The 24083-nt window shown below is 36.6% G+C and overlaps 1 protein-coding gene across 3 annotated transcripts in view; it reads left to right on the forward strand.

Annotated features, from left to right (window-relative positions):
• CNTN4 (contactin 4) overlaps nt 1-24083 on the forward strand; it is a 961173-nt gene that overhangs the window by 621856 nt on the left and 315234 nt on the right. For all 3 annotated transcript variants that reach the window (XM_045992257.1, XM_045992258.1, XM_045992259.1), the window contains 2 exons: nt 14214-14340; nt 21992-22167. In XM_045992257.1, coding sequence (XP_045848213.1) covers nt 14214-14340; nt 21992-22167 — 303 coding nt within the window. The remainder of the gene's footprint in view (nt 1-14213; nt 14341-21991; nt 22168-24083) is intronic.

Consider the following 24083-nt stretch of genomic DNA (forward strand, 5'->3'; position numbering starts at 1 on the left):
CACATCCCTTTAGGTCAGTTTTTTGTTGTTGTTGTTGTTGTTGTTGTTTTTTAATTAACATATAATATATTATTAGCCCCAGGGGTACAGGTCTGTGAATTGTCAGGCTTACACACTTTACAGCACTCACCATATCACATACCCTCCCCAATGTCCATAACCCAACCACCTTCTCCCAGAACCCCTCCTCCCAGCAACCCTCAGTTTGTTTTGTGAGATGAAGAGGCTCTTATGGTTTGTCTCCCTCCTGATCCCATCTTGTTTCATTTATTCCTTCCCTATCCCCTAAGCCCCCCACATTGCCTCTCAAATTCCTCATATGAGGGAGATTATATGATAATTGTCTTTCTCTGATTAACTTATTTCGCTCAGCATAATACCCGCTAGTTCCATCCACATCATTGCACATGGCAAGATTTTATTTCTTTTGATAGCGCATAGTATTCCATTGTGTGTGTGTGTGTGTGTGTGTGTGTGCCACATCTTCTTTATCCATTCATCTGTTGACGGACATCTAAGTTCTTTCCATAGTTTGGCTATTGTGGACATTGCTGCTATAAGCATTTGGGTGCGCGTGCCACTTTGGATCACTACATTTATATGTTTAGGGTAAAGAGCCAATAGGGTGATTGCTGGGTCGTAGGGTAGCTCTGTTTTCAACTTTTGAGGAACTTCCATACTGTTTTCCAGAGTGGCTGCACCAGCTTGCATTCCCACTAATAGTGTAGGAGGGTTCTCCTTTCTCCACATGCTCATAAACATCTCTCGTTTCCTGACTTGTTAATTTTACCATTCTGATTGGTGTGAGGTGGTATCTCATTGTGGTTTTCATTTGTATTTCCTTGATGCGGAGCACTTTTTAATGTGTCTGTTGGCCATCTAGATGTCTTCTTTGCAGAAATGTCTGTTCATGTCTTCTGCCCATTTCTTGATTGCATTATTTGTTCTTTGGGTGTTGAGTTTGAAAATTTCTTTATAGATTTTGGATACTAGCACTTTATCTGACATTTCATTTGTGAATATTTTCTCCCATTCTGTCAGTTGTCTTTTTGTTTTGTTGACTGTTTGCTTTGCTGTGCAAAAGCTTTTGATCTTGATGAAGTCCCAGTAGTTCATTTTTCCCTTGCTTCTCTTGCCTTTGGCGATGTTTCTAGGAAGAAGTTGCTGTGGCTGAGGTTGAAGAGGTTGCTACCTGTGTTTTCCTCAAGGATTTTGATGGATTCCTTTCTCACATTGAGATCTTTCTTCCATCTTGAGTCTATTTTTGTGTGTGGTGTAAGGAAACAGTCCAGTTTCATTTTTCTGCATGTGGCTGTCCAGTTTTCTCAACACCGTTTATTGAAGAGACTGTCTTTTTACCATTGGACATTTGTTCCTGCTTTGTCAAAGATTAGTTGACCATAGAGCTGAGGGTGCATTTCTGGGCTCTCTATTCTGTTCCATTGATCTATATGTCTGTTTTTGTGCCAGTACCGTGCTGTCTTAATGATGACAGTAACAGAGCTTGAAACCTAGAATTGTGATGCCACCAACATTGGCTTTCTTTTTAACATTCCCCTGGTTATTCGAGGTCTGTCCTGGTTCCATATAAATTTAAGGATTATTTGATCCATTTCTTTGAAAAAAATTGATGGTATTTTGATATGAATTGCAGTAAATGTGTAGATTGCTTTAGGTTGCATGGACATTATCGTAATATTTGTTCTTCTAATCCCTGAGCATGGAATGTTTTTCCATTTCTTTGTGTCTTCCTCAATTTCCTTCCTGAGTACTTTATAGTTTTCTGAGTACAGATTCTTTGCCTTTTTGGTCAGGTTTATTCCTAGATATCTGATGGTTTTGGGAGCAGTTGTAAATGGGATTGATTCCTTTATTTCTCTTTCTTCTGTCTTGCTGTTGGTGTATAGAAATGCAACTGATTTCTGTGCATTGATTTTATATCCTGACACTTTACTGAATTCCTGTATGAGTTCTAGAAATTTTGGAGCACAGTATTTTTGGGTTTTCCACATAAAGTATCATATCATCTGCAAAGAGTGATAGTTTAACTTCTTTACCAATTTGGATGCCTTTAATTTACTTCTGTTGTCTGATTGCTGAGGCTAGGACTTCTAGTACTATGTTGAATAGTAGTGGTGATAGTGGACATCCCTGCTGTGTTCCTGACCTTAGGGGGAAAGCTCTCAGTTTTCTCCACTGAGAATGATATTCACTGTGGTTTTTTCATAGATAGCTTGATGATATTGAGGTATGTTCCTTCTATCCGTACACTGTGAAGAATTTTGATCAAGAAAGGATGCTGTACTTTGTCAAATGCTTTTTCAGCATCTATTGAGAGTATCCTATGGTTCTTGTTCTTTCTTTTGTTAATGTATTGTATCACATTGATTGATTTAAGGATGTTGAACCAACCTTTCATCCCAGGAATAAATCCCACCTGGTCATGGCGAATAATCCTTTTAATGGACTGTTGCATCCTATTGGCTAGTATTTTGGTGAGAATTTTCACATCTGTGTTCATCAAGGATATTGGTCTGTAATTCTCTTTTTTGATGGAGGCTTTGTCTGGTTTTGGGATTGAGACAATGGCTGGCCTCACAAAATGAGTTTGGAAGTTTTCCTTCCATTTCTACTTTTTGGAACAGTTTCAGGAGAATAGGAATTAATTCTTTGTGAAATGTTTGGTAGAATTTCCCTGGGAAGCTGTCTGGCCCTGGGCTCTTGTTTTGGGGGAGATTTTTGATGACTGCTTCTATCTCCTTACTGCCTGTGGCTCTGTTCAGGTTTTCTGTTTCTTCCTGGTTTAGTTTTGGTAGTTTATACGTCTCTAGGAATGCATCCATTTCTTCCAGATTGTCAAATTTGTTGGCGTAGAGTCGCTCATAATATGTTCTTATAATTGTTTGTATTTCTTTGGTGTTGGTTGTGATCTCTCCTCTTTCATTCATGATTTTATTTATTTGGGTCCTTTCTCTTTTCTTTTTGATAAGTCTGGCCAGGGGTTTATCAATCTTATTAATTCTTTCAGAGAACCAGCTCCTAGTTTCGTTGATTTGTTCTACTGGTTTTTTGGTTTCTGTTTCATTGATTTCTGCTCTGATCTCTATTATTTGTCTTCCCCTGCTGGGTTTAGGCTTTCTTTGCTGTTCTTTCTCCAGCTCCTTTAGGTGCCGGGTTAGGTTGTGTATTTGAGACCTTATTTCTTGAGAAGGACTTGTATTGCTATGTGTTTTCCTCTCAGGACTGCCTTTACTATGTCCCATAGATTTTGAACAGTTGTGTTTCTATTTTCATTTGTTTCCATGGATTTTTTTTTTTAATTCTTCTTTAATTTTCTGGTTGGCCCATTCATTCTTTAGTAGGATGCTCTTTAACCTCCATGTGTTTGGGTTTTTTTGAACTTTCCTCTTGTGTTTGAGTTCTGGCTTCAAAGCATTGTAGTCTGACAATATGCAGGGAATGATCCCATTCTTTTGGTACCAGTTGAGACCTGATTTGTGACCCGAGATGTGATCTATTCTAGAGAATGTTCCATGTGTACCAGAGAAGAATGTTTATTCTGTTACTTTGGGATGAAATTTCGGAATATATCTTTGATGTCCATCTGGTCCAGTGTGTCATTTAAGGCCTTTATGTCCTTGTTGATCTTTTGCTTGGATGATCTGTCCATTTCAATGTGGGGGTTGTTAAAAGTCCCCTAATATTATTGTATTTTTGTTGATGTGTTTCTTTGATTTTGTTATTAATTGGTATATATAGTTGGCTGCTCCCATGTTAGGGGCAGAGATATTTAAAATTTTTAGATCTTCTTGTTGTACAGAACCTTTGAGTATGATATAGTGTCCTTCCTCATGTCTTATTATAGTCTTTGGCTTAAAATCTAATTTATCTGATAGAAGGATTGCCACCCCAGCTTTCTTTTGATGTCCATTAGCATGGTAAATGGTTTTCCACCCCCTCACTTTAAATCTGGAGGTGTCTTTGGGTCTCACATGAGTTTCTTGTAGACAGCATATTGATGCATTTTGGTTTTTTATCCATTCTGATACCCTGTGTCTTTATATTAGGGCATTTAGCCCATTTACATTCAGGGTAACTATTGAAAGATACTAATTTAGTGTCACTGTATTGCTTGTAAGGTGACTGTTACTGTATATTGTCTCTGTTCCTGTCTGGTCTACTACTTTTAGCCTCTCTCTTTGCTTAGAGGACCCCTTTCAACATTTCTTGTAGGGCTGGTTTGGTGTTTACAAATTCTTTTAGCTTTTGTTTGTCCTGGAAGCTTTTTATCTCTCCTTCTATTTTCAATGATAGCCTGGATGGATATATTATTCTTGGCTGCATATGTTTCTCATTTAATGCTCTGAATATATCATGCCAGTTCTTCCTGGCCTGCCAGGTCTCTGTGGAGAAGTCTGCTGCCGTTCTATATATTCTAATATTTTTACGTTTGTCTGTTACAGACTTCTTGTCCTGGGCTTCTTCCAGGATTTTCTCTTTGTCACTAAGACTTGTAAGATTTTCTATTAGATGATGGGGTGTGTATTTATTTTTATTGATTTTGAGAGGGGTTCTCTGTGCCTCCTGGATTCTGATGCTTGTTCCCTTTTCCATATTAGGGAAACTTTCTACAGTAATTCGCTCCAACATACCTTCTGACCTCCTCTCTCTTTCTTCTTCTTCTGGAATCCCAATTATCCTAATATTGTTTCGTCTTCTGGTATCACTTATCTCTCAGATTTTCCCCTCGTGGTCCAATAGTTGTTTGTTTCTCTCTGGCTCAGCTTCTTTATTCTCCATCATTTGCACTTCTATATCACTAATTCTCTTTTCTGCCTTCTTTATCCTAGCAGTAAGAGCCTCCATTTTTTATTGCACCTTATTAGTAGCTTTTTTATTTCAGCTTGGTTAGATTTTCTTTTATTTTTACAGAACGGGATATATATATATATATATATATATATATATGGACATATATATATATATATATATATATATATATGGATATATATATATATATTAGACTGGTGACTAGAACAGAGCCCCACCACCACTTGATTTTGGGTGTATTTTGGTCCCTCAGAAGAAACTGCCTCCCAAAATTTTAAAGAAAGAAAAACTTGTATATATATAAAAATAAGGGTAAACATGATGAAGGGATGGAATATGACTATAAAGATGAAAATTTTTAAAAACATTTTTTAAAAGAATTGATAAGATAAGTTGGTTAGAAAAAGAAAGTGGAGAGAATTTGCTCAGGCTGGAGACTAGAACAAAGCCCTCTGCTAGATTTAGGATATATTTTTATCTATTAGAAGATTTAGGATATATTTTTATCTATTAGAAGAAATTGTATCCCAAAATTTTTTACAAGAGAAAAGCCTATACTTATACAAAAAATAAAGTTAGATACAGTGAAGGATAAAATATGACTGTAATAATGAAGGTTTAAAAAGTTTTTTTTAGAAAGGTATTAAGATAAAGTATTTTTAAAATGTTAAAAGAGGAAGGAGGGAAAGTTAAAAAAATAGAATAAGAAAAAAATAAAATAAGAAAAATTTAATTAACTTTGCAAGACTAAAGAATCCTGGGGAGAAAGCCATGAATTCCATGCTTTGCTTTCCCCTCCTCTGGAATTCCACTTTTCTACTTGATCAGTGAGCTTGGTCTTGGCTGGATGCTCTTGCTAATCTTCTGGGGGAGGTGCCTGTTGTGGTGATTCTGAAATGTCTTTGCCAGAGGCGGAACTGCACCGCCCTTGCCAGGGGCCATTCTAAGTAATCTGCTCCATTCACTCTCAGGAGTTTTTGTTCCCTGAACGCTTTCCATAGAGCGCTGGATGATGGGAATGAAAATGGGGGCTTCTCACTCTTCGGCCCAGAGAAGCTGAGATCTTGGGGCCCCACTCCTTAGTGCACCCTCGGAGAAAAGTGGTCAATCACTCCCGTCTCCCTGGTCTCTGGCCACACTCCGAGCTTACCCCGCCTGTGACTGAGCGTTTGTGTTTCTGGCACACAGCCCCATTTGGAGACTCCAGACCCAGCGAACTCTGTTACCTGCGAGCTCTGCTACACCTGAGACCACACTGTCCCCATGAGGGCTCCACCCCCGCTTAGCCTCTGGAGCGATGCCCCTCTGTGGAGCAGACTATTAAAAGTTCAAATTCTGTGCTCTGTTGTTCCGCCTCTTGCAGGGAGCCGGCCCCTCCCCCCACAGTCTATCTTCCCGTGGCTTCAGATTCACTTCTCCACATGCCGTGCCTTTCTGAAAGTGGTCGATTTTCTGTTCCTAGAATCACTGCTCTTCTTCTCTTCAATCTGCTGTTGGGTTTGTAGGTGTTCAGAATGGTTTGATAACTATCTAGCTAAACTCCTGGGACCTGATGTCATCTCAGTCTGCTACTCCTCAGCCCCCTTGACTCTGCCCCCTCCCTTTAGGTCAGTTTTTGCCTCCAAATGAGTTATAGAATATTTGCATTTGTGAAATTTGTCATTATTTTCATAACTGGAGCTTGACGTCAGAATGACCCATGTACTTATATTTAAAGGAGTAATGAATCCATTGTTCCTGAAATTTGTCTGGATTTGGAGTCAAGGTCAGAGTAGGACTTACTGACCCACTTGCCCTTATTGTTCTTTGCCACTCCTATGAATGCTTCCTATGCACATCTTTTCCGCCAACAGAGATCACTTTTATCTCCTCACGCTTTCCACTCCTCACCACCATTTCTAAGATCTAACATTGCCTACAATTAGGTCCTCATTATGTGTGACACAATGTATGATGACAGCAGCACTACTCTGTTCAGCAGGAAACAGAGAGTAGGAGAAGAGTTCACTTCTCATTTGGACTTTCTTTTACTTTCTGCCTTCAAACATATACCGGCTGTCTGCACACTTCTCTGTTCCTTCCTGTTTAAAATGCTCTTGTAAGGGGGTTAAAAGAAGGAAGGTGGAAGCAAGGACAGATGAAAGAAACACCTTGTCCTTTAAGCAGGCATGTCTGTCTCCTCTCGTGTTTGTTTTGCCTCTGCTCTATTCAACTCAACAAGCAAATAGAATGAAGCAGATCCTTATTCAGTAAAAATGCTGTGTGTTGGCTAGAGTTACACATAGGCCCTTGTGTGGGGCCTTTGAACATCTCTTGCTATTTATGTTATAAAGACTAACACACTAAATTGTATATGTAATGATAGTTTGACAGCTGTCCAGTCATCATTTCTACAATCAAGATTATATTTTAAAGGAATACTTATATTCCAGAAAACCAGTTAAGAGTATTTTATTTGTTTCTGAATTACCTTGGATTGTTGTCCATATATTTTATGAGTAATTTTGATCCACTGAGATGCTGCTGATCTAACAGTTTCTTAGACAAAATGAATTTTAGTGATTGTGAGAAAGGCAGGAGGAGAAGACTCCCAGCCAGCAGGATAGAGTAGTGGACCCTGTGTGTGCCTTTCTTGGAACACTCTGGTGGCAGAATGAATAATGTTTCTCTCCACTGGGCTTCTCCATTGATGCAAGTGCTGAGAGGGAGAAAGTAAAAGATAAACATGACTTTGGGAGCGCACCCAACAAACCAGCTTTGCAGAAGAAACTGCCCCTTTCTTGTCCCTGGTGAAGGGGCTTTGGTCTACAATCAAAGAAGGGAACATGTTCCCACTGATCACACACACAGCACTGATGCTCTTGAATGGTGAAGGGCTTCACAGGATGCAGAGTAAAAAAAATACAGTATGACAAAGCCACCTTGGTTTGCATCAGGATGTTTCTGTGCATGCATAATGTAACAAACTATGTAGCTTCCAAATGTAACTCCCGTCTAAACCCACAGGCTCATATCCTGAGCTCACACTCAAACCCCTGTGTTCCCCCATTAGATGTCCTAGAGTTTACTTCCATTAGAGTGGAAAACTTCCACTCTACTTCCATAAAAAACTTCCATAGAGTTTTTGCCATTTAAGTGGTTCTGCCCAAGACCAGGTGTTAATAATCAAAAGCCTATTTGATGTGGTAGGAAGATTGACTATGTACCACAGTCCTAGATTCTTGACTGTTGTGGCAGCCCTTCATACCTGCCATTAGGATCAAGAGCCTAAACAACCCTCAGATGCTACGTCTGGGAACTCACAGCAATTACAATTAGAATCGAATCTGGTATTTTTAGTTTTCTAAAGCGAAATCATAGTATTGCATTTTTGTCCTTTCCCAGCAGAGTTGAATCACTGAGTTTCCAAGAGATGAAAAATATTTCCAGCAGAAGAGACGTGCATTGACACAAGGGGTTTGCTGGAGACATGTGGCCTTTTACCCCATCCCACATGGTAGCTACAGAGTGATCTAGCACATACAACAAAGTTCTGTAGGGCTGTTTTTCTTCATTGGCATCCTTAATTGGTTTAGGGCTGAAAGTCATCTGTGCTCAATTCATAACTTAAGGTACTCATTTTCAAACTCTAAATTGTATAATAATGAACAGTGGTTTTGAACTCTGGTAATAAAAATCTAGTAGGTCTGGCAGGAGTTCAAAAATCTGCCGTTCATCAAGCACCACCAGGTCAGGTGATACTAATGCAGGAGGTTTCTAGACCACACTTTGAGGAATAAGTTTAAGCAGCACAGCTTGATTTTATTTTTTTGTTTTTGTTTGTTTGTTTTTTTGTTAAGCTCCTTTCTATGAAATATTTATTTTGAGATCCTACTGCTCTCTGATACGGCTCAGCCCTTTAATGCCCCCCCTTCCTTTGCTGGCTACATTTTAGCATTGTTTATAGATGTCCTATTAAAAAAAGATCTACATTTAGCATTAGTGGACCTTTCCAAGCCATATCTACCACTAGCTTGCTTCGTTATGCCTGTTTTTTTTTGCTGACCCTACACTTGGAATGGAGATGATGCCGTACACTTGCTCCAGTGTACTTGGTACATGGGCCTCTGCCTTGCTTCTTTGAGTACACCATCACCTGAGGTTCAGTCATAGTTTTCTCCTCGCAGTCTCAGAAAAACTCAGGCTGCCCGCCTCCATTCCCATTTCTTTTCCCAGTCTGGCTTCTGGTGGCCTAACTGAGCAGCATTTTGCTTCCCCAGGGGAGAAGTTTGGGGACATATAAAAATGGGCCAAATTAAAAAAAAAAAAGAGTAAGATTATTGATTTCCTAAAGCTGCAGATAAAATAAGTGACACCTAACTGTAGAAAGGTGGGTTTTTTTTTACTGTATTTCTTAGAGGATTATTTTATTTTTAGGTAAAAATCATTTTTGTTTCTACTATAGATATAGTATATTTTTAGTCTGTGACTGGGAAAATACATTCAGGATTAAATAATCTCTTTTAATCTAAAATTCTACAGTTCTATGCATCTCTTTCAGTACTCTAAACATTTTAAGAGTAGCCTTGGCACTACATTTTGTTTCTGGAACATTAACAGGAGGAAGCAAGAAGAAATTGGCTGACAAGCATCGATTTTTTGTCTCCCCCCCAAAATAGATTTTAACAAGAAAAGAGTCAAATGGGGGAAGGAGTTTGAGAATCATTTGTTGAGAACACTGTTTTCCAATAACTTTCAGTATTTGATGAACAAATGGGGAGAAAGTTTAAGGGTAGTCTTACCTTTAACCTAAATATATTTCTGGTCATGAAATCAAAACCCAAAGGTTTCTCAATCTTTCTTGAAACACGAAAGGGGGCCTTTCCTAAGTTTAGGTGTTCTCTCTTCTTTTTACAAATGTATGGTTTACTCGGAAACTAGTCCATGAGAATCTGTGATATGGAACTTTAGGGAATACAGGTAGTATTGTAGAAGTAGCATAGTGACCAACTGGCAGGTAGTCTCCAAGCAGAGGAGAACCCAGGAAAACATGATGTACCAGTATTGGCATCTGCACTAAATCCCCCAGCCTGGGGCTGGAATCAATGATCTGGAATCTGAAAGACCGTATCTGTGCTATTGGCAACCTGGCCCCTCTTTCTTTCTCTTAACATGATTTTCAACAATTTCCAGGAGAATGAAAAATAATTGCCTGCTGCTCGCCTGAGAGATCCCTGATAATAATGCAAGTCCATTGCCCTAACTTCTCTACGCTAAGCAAGTCCCTGATTTTTCTCCCTTTCGGGAATCCACAAGTTAAAACATCAATCTGAACATCCTGCCACTTAAATGAGGTTCATTCCTTATAAACAAAGGATAGTGGTTACAGCAGGAATGCTATGTGTATCAAGTGAGGATAAAATTTCACTGTAGGTCAGTGGATTATTGTGTCACCCTGGGGATACCTTTACTTTGTCACATCAGTAGCTCTTTTTTGTTACACAGAACCCTTGGGGAGTTCTCACAATTAGCTGCTGGCATTCAACTGTGAGTGTTCTGAGGAAATGTTGGTTTTGTTTCAACAGGAATCCTGTACCTTGACAAATCCATCCATTTTCTTAGTCTGGGTTGGTTTTTACCATTTTCCGTTCCTGTCTGCTTGCGTCTCAGCTGTTAGTCCAAACATGTGCTAAAAAGTCTTTCTCTAAATGTTATCAAAAAAAGATCTGTTGGTTTGACTTTGCCCAACAGAGAAAATTTAGGAGTGGGTCTAAAGCCAGTGTTGGCTGATGTTCTGCTCTTAGGAAATGGAAAGCTAGGCATAAAAGGATCTGTGTTAGTAATTTTAAAATTTTAGTATGCCTAAGAATCACCCAGATTCAACTAGGATAAAGGCAAATTCCTGGTCCCTGGATTTTTCTGGTGCAGTCAGTCTGGACTGCGATTTAGAAAAACAAGCTCTGTACTTGCTCAGTCCTTGCATTGAACATGCTTACAATGCAGGCGGTCCACGGTCTAACTTTGAAACATATTGACTTATTAAAACCTTGTCCTCTGTCATTCTCTGAGATGTTCCTTTACTTCTCTAAGCTGGAAATCATGGCTACCCCTCTGATTACATAGAGCTAGTTACTGTGACAGAGAAAAGGGTGAACTTTATCTCCTAGACTTGACAAATGGCAAATGCAAAGTGTTTTATATGTACCTTCAAGACACTTGAAAGTCACTTTGTCACTACTATACAAAGATAGAACAAACTTACTGATACCTCCCTCCATGTTTCATCTCAGAATGTCATTCTGAGGACTATGTTTCACCCAGCTACCTCAAGGTTTAAGAGAAACAAAGCAACCCTTTAATTCCTTTTTATCAAAAATGTTTGTATTTATAGTAACTCTAAGGCTAAAGTTTTTAAAGTTAGGTTATCTGTTTTCTACACCTGCATTTTTAAGCTTTCTAAAATCTCTCCCTCCATCTTTTTGAAACTAAACAGCTCATGTTTGAAAGGCTATGGATTTCCTTAGATTGAAACTGAAATACCACTCCCTTTATGTTAATGTTAATTTACAGGCAGAAGCTTGGTTAACCAAGAGAAAATAAAAACTTTGGATGAAATGTGTTATTTATAGCGAATGCAAAGCATCGTTATTATCAATTCTTGTTACAAAATACAGAGAAAAAGTACCATTTTTGTTATTTAAATATGGCATGGATACATTGAGAAATAGTACAGATGTTAATCCACAGTCTCTCAGCTGCATCCTGGATAATCATTATTATGTTTTATTCTTACTTGGAATTACTAGTAATAGACTGCATATTTCTGTATGAAATTCAAATCAGGGAACACCAATGAATTGAGATGATTGATATTACACACACACACACACACACACACACACACACACACACACAATTTTAGAATTGGGACAACAATAGAAATATTTCTCTCTTAGAGAAAAATCCAAGTGTAGCTATTAGTGATCTTGAGAAGGAACATTTGTTACCTAATAGATATGCCTAAAATAGATATGCCAAAAATTCACATAATTCTTCACATTTGAATTGAGCTAATCCTTGACCAGTGTTTAAATTTGTTTTGAAACTATCTATAGAATTGTTCAAAATCTGAAATGTATATATCTGGATTTTGAAGTGTCTGGTTTCAAACCATGAGTGTTAAAAAAAAAAAAAAGTACATGCTTAGGTACTTTTTCATTCTATGCTTTTCAGTTATTTGGCAGATCCTGTTTTTTTTTTTTTTTTAAGAGTTTATTTATTTGATAGACAGAGATCACAAGGAGGCAGAGAGGCAGGCAGAGAGGAGGAGGAAGCAGGCTCCCTGCTGAGCAGAGAGCTCAATGCCGGGCTCCATCCCAGGACCCTGAAATCAGCACCTGAGCCAAAGGCAGAGGCTTAACCCACTGAGCCAATCAGATGCCCCACGATCCTGTTTTCTTTTGTTTAAGTCTCATTAATGAGTGATTTTGTACATGGAGTACGGAGAGAGGATGGTGGTAACAATATAATTCATGTCATCTTTGAATGCATATTTTACATGTATGTGCATATAAGTTCATGGGCAAATACTCAGGGGTGCTTTCCCATTCTTAACTGGTATAGAACCACTGACCAAGTCCAATCCTGTTATTTTGGAGATGAGAAAATTGAGGGCTAGAGAGACTAAGTGATGGAGAGTTAGGTCATGGATTTAGTAGTTGACCCAAGGCATTGAATCTCAGTTCATGATTTATCTGAATTCATATCCTTCTTTTTCTTACTACTAGGTCATTGGCTGTCCTTACTCCTCTATAATAAAACAGAATTCTGTTTTGTCATCTTGTCTCCTTACATTTTATCTATCCCAAGCTCAACATATGGATTTTTTTTTAAGCCTGGGTTATAAACCTTCCAAGAAATCACTTTCATGTCCTCCACCAAGATTTCCAAGCCAGCGTTATTCTTTTTCCTCAGTCCTGATACATCTGCATGAATTTACTCTCATCTTATCACCTATCAACAAAGGCTGGTTGTAAAGGTTTTCCAGGATAGCAGTTGCAATTCACACTCTTCCAAATAATCACATCTAAGTGGGGAGTGGATTGTCAGCTCCAGGGTGTTATTCAGTATCATAGCCACTGGCCCTTCTATCTGGAAATTCATCAGGCAATGCCTAAGTCAACTGATTGAATACATTAAAAAGTGAAAAAAAAAATTACGCACAAATAGAACAAATCTTTAGTAATGATCATCTGTGCGTAAGCTACTGTACTTGGCATCAGAACATACCAAAATGTGTACATCATGCTCTCAAGGAGCTTACAGTCTAAAACAGGACAAAACAAGGTACCAATACATCTGATAGAAAAGTGGCTACAGGGAGATATGATTGAAGAATCATGTGGTTAAATGAAAAAGATAAAGGTCTACAAAAGCTTTCTAGGATAAAAAAATGAACTTGAACTAGATTTTGAAGAATGAAAATCACTTTCATGGGTATGGGTGGTGAGATGCATTTTGACTAATCTTTATTATGTGTGTATCTAGAAAAACGTACTCTCTACTGCTCTATACTGGTTTGTGGATTATTCCAGTCTTTAAACTTTATAGCTCTTTTACTGATAAAGTAAGTTTCATACATCTAGTCAGTGTTAATTGAGGGAAAGTATTCAGAAACTCATACATCATTGTATACTCATGTATTACTGAGCTAGCTATAGACTCATTTGAGTGTTACTGAATTTGCGTGCTGGGTCACATACGGTTCCGGCTGTATGATATTTGCACAAACATCCCCATGTATGGATCACTAGTAGGTTGGGGGAAAAAAGACAAAAACAAACTGGTCATTTACCAGATAATTTGAGAATCATGACTCTAGGTTGTTCTTTACTTACATAAACAATTTAAGAAACTTTTATACATATTTTAGCAGTACAGAGATGTTTCTCTTTTAATGTATTATGAAATCATCATTGCTTGTTTCCATTTCTATTACCCCCTTACAGAGCAGAGAAATGTTTAACTTTGTGACATTAGAAGGTCTCCCAGGATAATAGACAGCAACACAAAAGAGCTATAGAAGGCACAAAATGTAAACAAAGTAAAAGGCAGATAGAATAAAAAGTAAGAAGAGAGGAAAGGGAAGGTCAAGCATTCTGGAAGTTGTTAGTAAAAATAAATCATCAGTATGAAATAGGAGAGTCTGTGTCTCCACTTCGTTATAATCTATAAAGGATTAGTCTTCAGTGGGAAATTTCATCTAAAAGGCTGAAACTAAATCTGTTGTATATTATTATTTTTGTTATTTTACTGCTCTTATTTTCATTTTGTAGTTGTTTCCTGTTATTGTTCGTATTTGGAAGATGTTCTTCATTTTGGGGCACTTGCTCCTCTCATTTCAGATGACTACACACTGCATGGCCCTGTTTTTATTCAGGAACCAAATCATGTGATGTTCCCTTTGAATTCTGAGGAGAAAAAAGTGAAGCTCAACTGTGAAGTTAAAGGGAATCCAAAACCGCATATCAGGTTTGTTAATTTGAATCATGTGTTTCCGTGCATACGAGTTCTATTATTAAAATCGACAAGTACTTATAGAGCACTAATTACTTAAAGTGCTTTTAGACAGGCATCATAGAATACCCTGAGACACTAAAGAGATCATTGTGTTCATGAAAGTTTTAGGGCCCAACTTCTGTTTCTGGCTGTATTGGGAATTAAATATTCTATCTGACACCCTCACTGAAAGCCTAAATATTTCTTAACATATATATATATTTTTAAACACTTTTAACACCTGCATCAACAAACTGGTATCAAAGTAAGAAGTACTCAGAAGTTTAAAAAAAAAAAGTGGGTTTGAAACCCAGAGAAGAAAACTAACCCCTAAAAGCAGGTTTTACCTTGAACTATGTGGACTAAAACTTTGGATTTTGCAGCTGCCTACAGTGATTACAAGACAAAGCCTAGAATCGACCAAGACCAAGAGGAGAATCTAACATTAGCATACCTCCTAGAATAGACCTGCCTGGGACCTAAAGGCTATGTACTTAGAGTGCATGTAACAAGAAATAAGCTTGCCTCCCCAAAGAACTGTAAAGCAAAAAATAATTGCCTGTTTCAAACTTTGGTGCTAAGTGGTTTTAATAGAAGATGAGACACAGCTGAAAGGAGAATTAGCAAATTGTAAGGTATGTCTGAAGAAATCATCCAAAGGCAACAGAACTGGGTAAAGAGAAGTAAAGGGAGAGAGAGAGAGATACAGAGAAAGGGAAAGCCACCAAAAAAAAAAAAAAAAGAGAGAGAGAGAGAGGTTAATAGAAAATATTTATATATGTTTAATCAGAGTTCCATAAGGAAAGGCAAGGGAGAATGAGGCAGAGACAATGTTTTATGAGAAGGCTAAGAATTTTCCAAAGCCAAATGAAAATTCCATGCTATAAGAATGCTGGTTCAGTCAGTGGAACATGCAATATTTTATTCTCAGGGTTGTGAGTTCCAGTCACATGTTGGGTCTACATACAGATTACCTAAAAATAAAATATATTTTTTAAAAGTTAAAAAAAAATAAATGCCAAGCTATATATTTAGGTAACCAAATGAATTTCAAGGAGTATAAATAAAAATAAAACCTCATCTAGAATTATTATAGTGAAATAGCAGAACACCCAGGTTGAAGATACAATCATAAAAATAGTTAAGCTTATATCATAGATAACCTTCAAATAAAAGGCAGATTAGCATCCGACTTTTCCATAGTAACAAATCAAGACAGATGACAGAGTCTTCCATATGCTGAGAGAGATTAACTGTCAAATTTCTATATAGCAGAAATACTTTTTTAAAAGGAGAACAAAATAAATGTGTTCTCAGACATTCAGAAACTAAAGTTAGACTCCAGCAAGGGCACCTGGGTAGCTCAGTTAAGTGTCTGCCTTTAGCTCTGGTTGTGATCCCAGGTCCTAGGATCAAGTCCCACATCAGGCTCTTGCCAGGGTTCTGAAATCAAGCCCCACGTGGGGCTCCCTCCTCAGCGGAGAGCCTATTTCTCCCTCTGCCTGCTCCTTTTCTCTCTCTCTTACTCTCTTTCAAATGAATAAAGTCTTTTTATAAAGAAATAAAGTTTGACTTCAACAGACATATTCACTAAAGAAAATTCTAGAAGATATAACTGAAACAAAATAAAAATGGTCCCAGGTAGAGTATCTGAGATAAAAGAATCAATGGTAGTAATGCAAGCGGTAAATGTTAACATTTCTACCTTAAAACCAATTGCAATTACACTGAACAATAAAAATAATAACAATATACTGTCTTGTAGCAATAAAAATTTAAAATCATGATAATAGAAATAAGTTTTAAAAAGATATGCTGCACAATGGATTTATACACATGGTTAAAAAAAGTGAAGAATGAAGAGTGAAAAGAATGAAATTCTTTAGGTCCCTACCTAACCACATACACAAAGACCAATTTCAGGTGACTGGAAGACCTGCATGGGACATACATGCTTTTAAAAGAAGATAGGCATACATATCTATGATTTTGAAGGGAAGGAAATATTTCTCAAATATGACAGAAAAAGCACAAATCATAAAAGAAAATATTTAGCTTCATTAACGTTGAGAACTTCTGTTCAACAGAAATAGATGAGTAAAATTTCAAGCTTCCAACTGGAAGAAGATATTTTTAATACATGTCATTGGCAAAGAAATAATATCCAAAAATATTTTTGTAATCCCCACAAATCAAAAAGTACAAACTGTTTTTTTAGTAGCCTAGTAGAAACATTACCGAAAGACTTGATTAGGTACTTCTAAGAAAAGAAATATCACACATCCATGAAATAGAAAGATTGTCAGTGCCATTAACAGAAACATACAAATTAAAACTGAAATGTCGCATTCTTGCCTGCCTACCAGATTAGCAGAAATTTAGAAAACTAAATTCAACATAATATAAGTAAATATAACCTAGTATGTTCGTACAAGGTAACCCCATGCAGTAGTGAAAATGATGAATTACAGCTACAGTATGATGGATCACAAGAACATAATTTTCAGCAAACAAAGCAAGTCACAAAAGAATGATATAATTCCATATTTATAAAGTTCAAGAGCAGGTAAGACAGAGCAGTTGTTTAAGGATACCAAACTTGATAAAATCATAAAATCAAGGAAAAGAAAAAGATAAAATTAGAAGTTGTAATTAACTATTGAGAAAGGGAATCAGTAGAATCAGAATGGAAATGGAGACTTTAAAATATTACTTTCTTGAGAAACAGATCTTTATTGTCTTGTGACACTTCATAATGTTGGGGAGGATGAAATTTTCTGTCTGAGATTCCTCTAGCTGCACTAAGAATTAAATTTACACAAGGCAGATTAACAGAAGAAAATCAAATTCAAATTCATATGTATGAGGAATCTATACAGACATGAAATTCCAAAGATAGGCAAAAATGTGGTATATATGTCATTCTGAACTAAGGAGAAGGGCGGGGTCAGGGTCTTGGAACTTCAGAGGGAAAGAGTGAAATTCACAGTAAGATAAAAAAGTAAATTTTTGGTAAATAAATGTTTGTTGGGCCACATGACTTCATATATCTTATAAGTATGATTTTGCCTCTGTTCGCATTTAATGATAAAACTTTAAGCTAATGATCAATATATAATAGTGTTTAGAAACCAAAATAATAGCTAATATATGTCATGGTTTTGGGGAGGAAGAGATTAGATCATTAAGGATCCACAGAAGTGGGGTATGAACTGAGATATTTAGTTTGCAATTTGGCAGAAGATAAAGGACATCTTATATAAGTTAAAGGATTGGAGTATTAGTGTAGTAGAAATTATTTTAGAATTAAATTTGTGTGCCCATTCATTCATTCATTCATCAACTATATCATCATTCATTACACCAGCCAGTGTTTTTCAGATTCTGAATTCTGGCTGTATGAAACTGGCTCAGCAATTACCCGGGATAAGTAAGTGTAGAGCTTCTACCCAAGAGTTCACCATAGCAGCTCTTCTTGAATTGGGATATGGATTAGGATTCTGAAAATATGTGGTCCAGGAAAGGTATTTAAAACACTATAGTAAGCTACTGTATTAAACCACTATATTACCGGACACCACCCTAGGTCCGAGAAGTGGTAAAGGTCTCTGCAGAGCTATGCAGAGAGTATTGTGCTATCCTTGCTGTAAAGGATGTCCATGTTCTAAGGGCATCCTGGAGGAAAGTCTACTTCAGGATGCAAGGGGAAGGTACAGGGAAAGTTGCACAGAAAAGGAGATATTTAACTGAATCCAGAGGGCAAATGATGTTTTGCTATATGGATATTTTGCCAAAGGAAGTGCATTACTGAAAGGGGAAAAAAAAACCCACACTCTAATGGATATATAATTTATCATTCAAACCAGGACAGTTCTGAGAGTGAAAGGCCACTGTTGATAATTATTCTAGGGCAGCAGGTGTAAAACCCACACTGTCCTGGACAAACCAGAATGTGCACTTATTCTCCCCAGACAGAATATGTTGAATTCAAGGTTAAATCAGATATTTTAAGATGTGTTATATAGTAAAAAATAAATGTGAGAGGAAAAGGTTATTATATACATAAAGGATGAGTTAAATGGGCCTATTTTTTAGCACAGAGCCAAGTGTAAGTTCAGATGTTAGCCGTAAATGAAAACAAATTTTGCAGCAGAATTTGGCAAGTTGCTGCTCGGTTTTTACCCCCAACTGTGACCTTTAATTAACATTGCTTTTGTAACATTGTGTTTCAAGATACAGGGGCCTGCTTTGTTATTTAAAACAAGCAGTGGAACAGAAACCTATTATGTTTTTAAAGATTGCCAGGAAAAGCTCAAAAGAAAACTTTTAATCAAATGCACCAGCAATTGGTTGCAGGGTATTGTGTTTTCCTTTATACCTTTGGTAGTTTCTCTGTAACATAATAGCCAGTTGCTACCTGGGAGCTAAAAACTCCCTCTTGTTGAAGGAAAGAGCAAGGGATAGAATGGAGAGATCAGGTATTTTCAAACATCTATCTGGCTATACTTTTTCAGTGCTCAGGCTGACTTTGAGGGGGACAGACATTCAAGGTGAACTCTCCTTGGGGATTTTCAGCATTAGGTTTTTCCGCAAACACCACAACTGACCTCTCTTCTTTGTGTTTATTCCCTCAACTGAGCTTTCTCTTTTCTTTGTTTCCTGCCCCTCAACTTTGAAAGGATTGACCTAGACCTAGAAAAATTTTAGAACTGTTGACTTTTGCCAACTTTCCTTGTATTAAAGTTTCTTAAGTACTTGTGACATTACTTATTGCACTCAGCTTCCCTTTCCAGACAGATGGGACATTCAAGTACTTGGCTGGAGTACTTCTACTGTGAAGTTTCTGTTCATCTTAGTTTATAAACAACAAGTTCCAAGTCACAAAGGTCTCGCCCCTTCTTCCAGGTCAAGGTTGAGACCATGAACAAACAAAGAGGGTTTTATTGCAACAAATTCCACGGATAGCTTCCCAGCAAAATCTGGAAAATTGTATCTCCTGGCACTTTATAGTGTCAACTTTTAGTTGGGCTCAGCCTGACTCTCTGGAAAGAATTGAGTTATGGTTCCCGAAGTGGTTCAGATATCAGCTTGTGGGACTCACTAATTTCTCCTGACCCTAGGGAAAATCTCTCTTTGTTCCACATGGGCATTGTTTCTATTGCCAGTACTTAAAAGATGACTCAAACATTGAAAATAAACTGATTTTTCAAAGAGTGTTCCAGTATGGGATAAGGTAAGGAATTCAATGCAATCCACATTCAGTAGGAATGAACATTGACTGCATTGCAATAAAACTGGGTATAGTGCTTGGCAATCTAGTCTCAACTGCATTTCACAGCAAGCACTTTATTTTCTAAATAATCTCCTTTCCTTTGCTATTTGTATGTAAAAGCAGGCAATAAAGTAGATTAAAGGACTTTCTGCAGAGCATTTAGGTTGAGATGACTAGTGTAGACAAACCTACAGAGGTGTTCTCATTATCCCCACAACCACTTTTCTAAAAAGGCTCACATGGTCCATTTCTAAATTCCACATTCTGCTTGCAGCTCACATTATATTGCAATTTCCTCTTTGAGTTCTTAGATTTGTCATATTAAATTGCTCGACTATCATTTGAAGTGAGAGTTATAGCCAAGACGTGATCGCTGACTTAAAAAAAAAATGTCTAGGGCAGGCAGTCATTTTTAGAGATTCATGCGCATATAGACCTGCTAAAATATAACCCGGCTTTCTCTTTTTAGTGCTTATTACTTTCATGCCTGTGTCAGAACACAGAGAGAGTTACTGTCAAACTTAAAAACAATGTTTCTAATACCCATCTTCTTATAAACAAACACATAAAGAGCTATGTCCCATTTTGTGATTTTGACCTAGCTTTCCTGCCCCTCATGTTTCTAATTTTTTTTATTTCAAAGACATAGATGTGAACAAACATACACCACCATGCTGTGAGGGCCTAGAATGCTTCATAAACTGTGCATGCTCAAAGCTAAAATATACAGCAGAGAAGTAAAATATGCAGTCAGGTTCCACAGACATTTATTGAGCACAAGGAAAGTGTCAAGGTCTAGATTGCTAAAGGGACAATGCAAAAGAGATCTAGGCAAATTATCTACAGTGAAGGCAGAATTGCTACATAATAGAGCAGAGAGACTTCTGTAGGAGATTGTGGAAAACTTTGATTAATTTTGACTAGGAATATAGAAAATGACTTCATTGGAAGATGTGTGATTTAAAATTGACCTTGAAGCATGAGAGAGATCTTGACAGAAAGAAAAGAATCCTCCTTAAACTTCTGTTTTGTGAATACCAAATATCCAAAATCCTGAAACAAACCGCCTTGCATTTTTTTCATTTAAATCCTTTTACATGTACACAGCAGCCATAATACTCCAGAATGTTATGAGAGGATGCACAATGAGCATGTATGTACAAATATACATTTTTAATGGTTTTGTTTGTTTTTTTACTGACAGAAGGAGATAAAAATGGAAGTCTCTCATTCTTTAGTCTTATTATTGTTTCTTACCAATTTCCTTTGTGCTTCAGTGATTTCTTATTTTTTGGTCTCCCAATGTAAATGCTACCGTGAGACTGTTGATATTTCAGAAGTTTCAACTATGATATTTTCATTACCTGGTATTTGTGTAGAATTTGGGAGGGAAAGGGAAAAAAATAATATACATAGTCACTGAATTATATTAGCTTAAAAGTTCCTAAGTATTCAAAGGAAGGCAATTTGGTTAAAATAAGCTCTTTTTTAGAATGTTATTGGCTGCAAAAAAGAAGAAGAAGAAGAAGAAAGAAAAAAGAAAGAAGTAGATCCTATTAGTAAAGTTTTGCTGTTTAAATGTGTGAGTCCCAGTAAAATTTATTTATAAGGCCAAACACTAGAACCAAATACAATAGATGATTCAAGGAAACAAAGAGAAGAACAACAAAACTCTCTTTGCCTCTCTTACCTAATTACCTGATCTCAAGTCATTACTGGGATGGCTGATTGATGTTTGAGTGCCATTAGCTAAGAAGATCCTCAAAGTGATCCATGGTTAAGACTAGTTTGGTCCCTAAGACAGCTCTAGATCAATAGAGTTCCTTTGCTTTGCAGTCAGCCATTTCTGTCATATTAAGGCCCAAATCAAAGCAACTCTGCTGCAATTTCATCAAATACTCAGCAATCTACCTGAAAGTGGTGTATTCTGTCATCTGTATAGACCCATTTAAAGAATAACTACAAACTTGGAGAAGGGTGAAAAAAAAAGATTAAATTCAAACTAGAAAAAGGACTTTGGCTGAGAAACCCTATTTGAAGAAAGTTGTACAAGATGCAATGGGGATTAAAAAAAAAAAAAGTGAAGTGTGTGTAGTATCAGATTAGCCACAAAAGGAGGTATTAAAATTTTAATACCATTGTTTACTGTGACAGACATGCTCTTTCCATGGCAATTGTCACCCATTGCTGAATAAAGCATTTCTTTCTTTTTTCTTTTCTTTTTTTTTTTTTTGCCATGGTTGAGAAAGTCACAGATATTTCCTGCTGTTTATAGTTTTTATATATTTTATGTGATTCAGAAATATTGATTAATATTACAAGGCTTTACCTACCGGCATTTCTATACTATAGGTGGAAATTAAATGGAACAGATGTTGACATTGGTGTGGATTTCCGCTACAGTGTTGTTGAAGGCAGCTTGTTGATCAATAACCCCAATAAAACCCAAGATACTGGGACGTACCAGTGCATAGCAACAAACTCATTTGGAACAATTGTTAGCAGAGAAGCAAAGCTTCAGTTTGCCTGTAAGTAGCAATTACATCATGCTGCAAATGTAACTTTGAGTTTTGGTACCATTAAGCCTTTAAAACTGTTTCTTTTTAAAAATGAAACAGATTTTAATTTGTTATGTGATCTTCACCTTTTTTTTCGTATTTGGGAAATATCTTGTTAATAGGATAAATTGTAAATCTAACTGGAAAGATGTATTCTGCTTTTAAAAGGTTGAAGACAGTTTGATATGTGGTAGTTTGTTATGGGACTCTCTATACATGTATAAATTCACACACACTCAAATTTATACACAAATTTACATAGCCAGAAATTACACACATAAACCCACGCACATTATCGAGTGTGTATAAGCAAGCAATTGAACTGCCAGTAATAGTCAATTTGAGAAGTATTTAATCATAAAGCTCAGAGTTTCCAAAACACATTGGTAGTCTATTAATCCCATAATTCTCCAGTTTTTTTCTTATTTTATAGATTAGGAAAAATTTTTAAACCACTACATTAACAACAAAAGGTAGAGACAAAGTGTTAGCTTCTACATTATACCTTTTATACTTCCAGTTTAGAACATTTAAAAAATAAATCACCATATCTTAAGACCATCATCTAATAAAAGTTCATGAACATATCAAAGAAAGTCGAATTTAGAAATAGCAAGTTGAAAATTAAATCCACAGGCAAGAACAGTGAGTACACATTTGAGAATGGATGCCTTTGAGCATTGATGTTCAGCTACATTTTTAAGGGTTTTTGTATTTGCATATGATTATATATTTCCTTGTGTAAAATCCCAACTCATACAGCAGTGCATTAATGTCAAAGGTTTCATAATTACAAAGTCTGTTGGCAGTAACATTGTAGAATATTCTCATTAACAAAATCCTCTCTGGGAACTCAACATCAAATATATCTAATATCCAGTGCTTAATCTATTATTGCCATCAGGTGGCATTTTTACTAGTTGAGAAATGAGGTTTCTGAGTATTAGGTATATATAGGATTCCAACATCATTTTGTTTGTGAATATTTCCTAATAGAATCTTCCAAATATTCTTAGGTATGCAGAATAATAGAAGGATAATATGTCCAATTGAGTGCTACAGAACCAAACTATTTCTCTTGTTTAATGCAAGTTTGATACCTTTACCTATTTTTTAGGAATGACAAGTGAATTTTGTTGGGTTCATTTTGAAAATTAATCATAGACTCTTTGATTCTCAGAGTAGGGCGATCTCTGCATTCAGTGAAACTACTTCTTTGATTTTTGGAATTCATGGAAGAAATTTTTAAGATCGCAATAGTAACAACAAAAAATAAATGTTGCCATAGCATTACCAAGCCTATCTTTCTAATTTATGACATTTTGAGAAACAAATTACCAACTGTTAAGACTATCCTTTCGTAAGAGTCTACTCTTACATTTCTACTACCAAAACTATCCAAAAGACAGAATATCATATTCAAGGGTTGTCATTTAATTACATTATATTAGCTTAAGGAAAAGCTCTAACACTCATTTTGTGGCTGAATTGGCCTGAGGACCAGTGTTTGAGCCCACCTTGCTTATCCCACTTAATGGGTAATATAGTCATCCTGGCACCTTAAGAATCTATGGCTGGTAGTTGTTCAGCCTTAACAATTCTAAAAACAGAGGGCTCACTTATTCATCACAAAGCATTCTGACCCATGGCAGACTGCTCTAGTTTTTCAAAACTATAAAAACAAACCCAACATCGTGTTCTAAAATTGAGTTAAATATCTGAATTTCCATCATTCTAACTCTCAAGTCTTGCTCTAGGATTCTGGTTAGGCTTTAAATATGTGAAAACATGATCATGTTTAATTGTTGTCTTCTCCAAGTAGTAAATCTACAACCATCTTCTTCATGACACACACATTTATGTTAATTTATCTATTAAATTGTGAC

Source organism: Meles meles, chromosome 20 (assembly GCF_922984935.1).
Source record: "Meles meles chromosome 20, mMelMel3.1 paternal haplotype, whole genome shotgun sequence".
In the NCBI taxonomy this organism is placed as follows: Eukaryota; Metazoa; Chordata; class Mammalia; order Carnivora; family Mustelidae; genus Meles; species Meles meles.